Source organism: Corylus avellana, chromosome ca1 (assembly GCF_901000735.1).
Source record: "Corylus avellana chromosome ca1, CavTom2PMs-1.0".
Lineage (NCBI taxonomy): Eukaryota > Viridiplantae > Streptophyta > Magnoliopsida > Fagales > Betulaceae > Corylus > Corylus avellana.
In genome coordinates, this window is record NC_081541.1 from 36,623,985 (window position 1) to 36,630,352 (window position 6,368).

At 33.2% G+C, this 6,368-nt stretch overlaps 1 protein-coding gene across 1 annotated transcript; it reads right to left on the minus strand.

Annotated features, from left to right (window-relative positions):
* Positions 1-3,497: 3,497 nt before the first annotated feature.
* Positions 3,498-5,163, minus strand: LOC132171211 (GDSL esterase/lipase At1g29670-like). The gene is made up of 4 exons (XM_059582474.1): positions 5,113-5,163; positions 4,671-4,919; positions 3,914-4,160; positions 3,498-3,827 (listed from the first exon to the last, which is right to left on the minus strand). The coding sequence occupies exons 1-4, from the start codon at positions 5,161-5,163 to the stop codon at positions 3,613-3,615; spliced, it is 762 nt and encodes a 253-aa protein (XP_059438457.1). The 3' UTR covers positions 3,498-3,612.
* Between the last annotated feature and the right edge of the window lie 1,205 nt (positions 5,164-6,368).

Below are 6,368 nucleotides of genomic sequence, written 5' to 3' on the forward strand. Positions count from 1 at the left end.
CATGACCTATCAAACCCTCTATTCATATGTCAGTTAAAATTGTTTTATAACAATCATTCATATAATCACAGAAAATATGAAGGATTGAGTTTAATTAAGATAAAAAGCTTTCTAAGACAAGAGAAGAATTTTATAATGATTGAATATAAACTTTAAAACTAAATCTCTAAGTTATACAACCATCATGCATATAGAAAATTCCTAAATTAAAAATAAAATTAAACCATTGTTACTTGGAAAATGCTACATCAACACCTTACTACTAGTTTAGTTGCTCATGGTAGTGCTAGAATGGCTTCCTGGCATGTTCATCTTCTTTTCAGCCCTTCAAGCCTCCAAGAAGATATTTTCTGTCTAAAACTAAGCATACCTCTCTTCAAGGCTTACAAGCCTATTTATAGGGAGTAAAACAAACTCTAAAAGCCCTAGAAATCCCAGAAAAATTGTAATTCAGTCTCCCAGTTAGATTGGGAGACCTAAAAAAAGTTTTACTTATCAATTTCATTATAGAAGGGATTTATGATGTAAGAGGACTCATGCGAGCGCACGAGGTAAGTAAACACGTATGACCGTTTTCCTTAAAAACATGCAATATGTTATCTGACTAAGTACATGTATTATATGAGCATGTTTATATCTTCGTATAACCTGGTAACTGTCTTAGTAACTGGTTGATAAGATGCATTGTATGACATGGTACATCGGTACGAGTAGTATATTGGTCATGGGCTTACACTATAGACTTGATTATATGGTCAAACATGTGTATGAATGTGATATAAGGGCCTTAAATCCAATAGTTACTTTGTGACTGGAGCAACCTTAATTGGTGGGTCACTACAGAACGTACATTATTAGTAGCGTAGGCCATCCAAGGTCAGTCAGGCTACTAGTGTTATGGACGGTAGCATACAATGGTCGGGGCACCGATATTGTATTACAGGTCCCTCGGGACAGCGCTAATCTTGCTGAAAAGGGGTAATATCTCGGGAAGACCATATATGATAGTTATGACATATTAAAGCATTAGTTTTTAGCATTAAAATACTTAGGCGATTGCCCCTGGAAGTACAACTCTTTCTTTCAACAAAATAATATTTTATTGGTGTATTAACAGAGACAACACCTCTCCTATTTTAAATCTTTGTCAAACTGTACGTTTATTTCTGTTAAATAATAAATGGCTCATGTCATACCCAAATGTGAAGTTTACTTACTAAGTCTTTAGACTTATGCAGTTATTACATCTTGTAGAAAACCTCTTCTTGGGAAGAGAGTGGTGATGAGGTTGCCACTACGGAATTGTTTAAGAGAGACTTCACATTATTATGAGGTTTGATCAGCTTATTATTTATATTAGTTGCTTCGTGTCTATGTTTCGAGGATAATATATGTTTATTTTATGGTTATTAGATTTTTGAGATTTATCTCATCTTCCTATGGAATGACTCTAATAATGCTTAGAGTGGCAGTTCCCCAGTTAACTACTAGTTAGCTACATTGTGGTAATTGCTAGTAACCCAATAAGACTGGTCAAGGCCAGATTTGGGGGTGTTACAATGACACAATGGATAAAAGGGTTCAGGCATAAGTTTGGGTATTACCTAATGGTTTGAAGACTGGTCAGCAAACACTCGTGGTGGTCCCCCAAGCGAACACTCGCACTTAGGTCAAGAGCATACGTTCGGGTGGTCTCCCTAGCATACATTTGGTCAGAGAGTGGGTGTCTTGGGTTTTGTCTGAAAGAGCTTAAGGGTTTGGGCTACTCATAAGGGGTTTAGGTTTTTGGGTTATAAAACTATGTTTTATGAAAATGTTTTGTCACTTTGTAGTAAATTATTATCCTTTTAAAACTTGTATTTTATCGGGGTGTTAGAGGAGGAGTGTTTCATGTCGCATGTACTTTACTTTAGTGCATTTGGGAACATCATGTATGTGCGAATTCGTCTAGATGTTTCACACACAGTCAGTGTTGTTAGTCTTGGTAAGGTACACTTCCTGGCAGTGAAATAGATACTTCCTTATCTATGGAATGCTACAGATGTTGGTTCAGTCTTTGGCAGAGACAGTGGTTTAGAGTTTAGTGTCATTGGGTTTGTTGATTCAAATTATGATGGTGATCTGGTTGTGACACGAGAAGATATTGCATTAAAGAAAATTGTCTTTGAGCAAAATCCAGTGGATATGTTGACTAAGCTAGTTTCGGTTCTCAAGTTCAAGAGTTGTTTGGACTTGATTGTCGTTTGTAGATTATGATTGTCTGTGTAGGTGTCGGAGAAGAAGTCATGAGGAGATTTGCAGTTGGGGACTTGATGAAATTCAAGTTAAGGTGGAGATTGTTGTTTATGACTTGAATTTTCAAGTCATCACTTTTGTAGTGTGGGCCCAACATAGTCCTTTTATTTCTTGGATTAGTTCTGTGGTGTTTTTGCCTTATTAGTTTTCTACTCCAATTTGGAGTCAACCTTGCACCACCTATGAGTACTTCTTATGCAAGCTGATTTTGGAGTGCTAATTTGACCACTTCAAGGCTTATAAAAGGAGCAACAATTCAGCCTCAGGAAAATAAGCACTGCCAAATAGAAAGAGAGGTTGTGTGATCTCACTTGGTATTGTAACGGTGTTTGTGCCTTACGGCACTTAGAGAAACTAGTGTTTTTCTTGTATTAATTTTTCTCTCTTTTGTGTAGAAGTAAGATTTGGGTGTATTGGCTTTGAGTATTTTTTTTTCCTACTATCTTTTACACTCCATCTTTTGTTAGTGAATTTTCTAATGTTGTCTTCGCCAGTGAATGTAGGCTTATTAAGCCGAACCACTAAAATCTTGGTGTCTTGTGTGGTTGATTTATTTTTTATTATGTTCTTTTTTGCTTCTTTGGGATCCTGAATTTAGTTCTGTCCACAACAAGAATTTTGATTATGGAATATGTTGTATACCTAATACAACATATTGGAAACACAAGAATTTTTTTACAAGATTGATTTCATAAAAGGTTAGCTATTCTTGAAATTAAGTTTCAAGTTTATGCCTAAAGAATATGAAATTGTGCAAAATTTTCTTAAGAATTATTTGGTTAGCAATAAATGATTTTTTATTCTGTTTAAATCATTTGATTGCTTGTGAGTTATTGTGACGACTGAAAAATCATACAAAGGCGGTGGTACCATGGTTGAAAAACTAAAATACCACATAAAGGTTAATTATGTGTTTGGCACATAATAATTTTGTTTCTAGCTACTCTCTAGTTTTGAAAATAGTTTCTGTGAGACTACACTCATAATCATATTCAGTCATTAAAGAGAATATCTAATAGAGGAATCAATTTCTCAAGAATAAGAAAGAATATTTTCATCCATTATCAATTTCTCAGGAATAACCAAAAGTACCTAATGATCGTTCTTTTCATTGTGAATATATTTTATGTGCAAGATTCAATGGTTAATTTGAAAAAAAAGATATACGGAGATGCACAAGAAATGTAAAAAGATAATTTCTGTAAACTCTATTGCTTTATTAAGAGTACGTAATAGATTCGAGGCACTTGGAACACAAATCCAAGCAATGTTTTATCATATTATAGACTTGACATGAAAATCCTCTCTTCCCATGTCCTACACTTGTGCGAGTTGGTTGACATCAAACGGATAAACATCACTTGAAGACTGGGCTTTGTATGCTCTTTCCCCATACACCGCATATAGGGCGTCAGTCGGATGGACTCCGTCCCAATATTTATAGTTGGTCCGATTACTGCATATCTTTCCAAATGGAACGCATATTAAATTTAGCAATGTTTCACAGCAGGAAACATTCGCAACCTTGGAAGCTGACACAAAATTCCATCTCAATCTCATTAGTACTAAATCTATAAAGAATATATATTATGAGATTTGATCAGGCAATATAAAATACCTATAGGTGGGATGGACTCAATTCCAGAAGCATTTATGAAGATGGAAGTTGCATTGGTTAGATTGGTATTGAGTTGAGCCACCAGTGATTTAAGCCCAACGTTGAAAAGTTGGGTTGTATTGTTGATGTTGTCCACACATGCAGAGCCATTGCTTCCACTTCCACATGAACTCCGTTGCATTGGAATATTACCTAACGCAGTCAGGCCGAAAAGGGCAAATTTCCTTGCCCCAGACTTGTACAAAGTCTAGCATCAACATAGGCATTAATTAGGAGATAATATGAGAACCTTTCATTACACTCTCAACTATTAACGGTTTTTCAATCCTAACTTCTACATTTACAAATTTTCAATGTTAATATCTCACGTTTTGAATCTTTTAATTTCATCTATTTGTTTCTTAAAATGCCCAAAACGTCCTTTATTTTTTTTTAATTTTTAAAAAGTGAAAATTTAAAATTAAAATTCTGGTGACCCATGACCACACCAAAGGTCTGTGATCCCTAGCTAACCGTGGGTCACCACTATTTTGAATTTTCACAAACGGGTCCTGCATTCTAGGCATTTTAACCAAAAAAAATTAGTAAATTAAAAGGGGCCAAAACATAAGATACTGATATTACAAATTTTTAAACTTTAACATTATGATTGCAAGACAGATTATATTCCGAGGGTGTAAGTGAAGTTCGCTAGAGATATATATAAAAATAAAAAAATAAAAAAAATAACAAAGTATGAAGAAAGCGTGGTAATTACCTGTAACTGCTGAGATAATTGTTGATTGAGAACAACAGCATATTGTTGTGGAGTGAATATGCGGCTAGTAGTGTAAAACTGTGGAAATAAGTAGTTGGTAATGTAGTCGTTAGTACCTATTGCAACAGAGAATATGCACTTGCTTAGGTACTCTGCGGTTGACATGTTTCGGTTTCCCAACGTCTTGTTGATCTGCGACAACGTAATTTGGTAATTTTTCAACTGCATATCCATGCTTATTATATCACCCTGCAATCATAAGACAATGTTTTATGTTTTTTTACCCAAAGATATGACACCGTTGCACATGCATGTGAGAAGCATTTGAAAATGGAAAAGCTATTGCGAAGAATAGAAAAAAAGTAGAATCATATTTCTCAATTTGGTACCAACACATTTGAAAAAAAAAAAATTGAAGCATTTCAGTAATGATTTTAGGTACTTTCATTTCCATAAAATTGGTACACAATTTTCTGAGGAGAATCCTCTCCATTTTAAGTAAAAAGGAAATAAATTATGTCATGGTACATATGAAGGCTCCATTTTTAGCAAAAAGGTAATATCGAAACACATAATCACTCGAAAGGGATGGGCAAGGAAAGTTAGAGCTTAATTTCGAAGAGGTCAGAAGGTATAAAATTTGAAGATTCAAAACCAAGCTTTTGAAGTTTTTATTTATGATTGTTTGTACGTCTATATATAGAATGACAATATTAAGGAAAAAATATAAAAAAGCCTTCCAAACTATCAGCCGTTTGCAATATAATCTCTCAATATTCAAAAGGTACTAAAGTAGTCCACAAACTACAAAAATATATCAAAAATGCCACTTATTTTTTTATATTCTTATAATACCCCTATTTTTTTAACAAATAAAATAATAAAATAATTGTAAAGAAAACCAAACAACTTGTTTTTTTTAAAAAAAATAAAAACCAATGGGCTAATAAAAACAAGTTTTTTTTTTGGAATAAATAATAAATAATTAGTCATTGTAGTTGGTCTAAATTACAAATTGCTTTACGTCGTATTAAAGTAAAATCAAAGGTACGGTTCTTGAGATATTCCAAAAAAAAAAAGGGTACTAAAGTAGCCCATCAAACTACCAAATTGATTTTACTTTAATACGACATGAAACAATTTGTAATTTAGGCTAACTCCAGTGACAAATTATTTACTTATTCCAAAAAACAAAAACAAAATTTTCCCATTGTTTTTTTTTTAAAAAAAAAAAAAAAATTGTTTGGTTTTTTTTTTACAATTATTTTATTATTTTATTTGTTAAAAGAATAGGAATATTATAGGAATACAAAAAATAAGTGACATTTTTGATACATTTTACGGCCGATAGTTTGAGAGACTTTTTTATTTTATATTTTTCTCCTACATTAATAAAATGTGGAGGGACGCAGGACAAATGACTGATGCTATTGGAAATGGCAGCTATAATTGTAACGGTCTTAAGGTCGGTAGTAAAATTTATTGTTAGATAAGTTTTGATCCGCACAAAAGACATAACGATTTGGCATTGTTTGTGAGAGAGATGCAATGAAATAAACATACATGTGAAATCCTTCATGGAGAAGGGGAGGAAAATATTTTCACAAATCCCAAGGCAAAGAAGCTAAGAAAATATTCTTTTTGTAATCACTTTTAGAAAGAAAAGTACAAGTTGGCAATCATATTTTAAATAGAAAA

Bases quoted from the DNA above. Each gene is read 5' to 3' on its own strand.
- LOC132171211 (XM_059582474.1), bottom strand. From the start codon at position 5,163: ATGGAGAGGATTCTCCTCAGAAAATTGTGTACCAATTTTATGGAAATG. The intron at 4,920-5,112 runs GTACCTAAAATC...TTATGATTGCAG, and splicing joins CCAATTTTATGGAAATGAAA to GGTGATATAATAAGCATGGA. The intron at 4,161-4,670 runs GTAATTACCACG...TGTTGATGCTAG, and splicing joins AATTATCTCAGCAGTTACAG to ACTTTGTACAAGTCTGGGGC.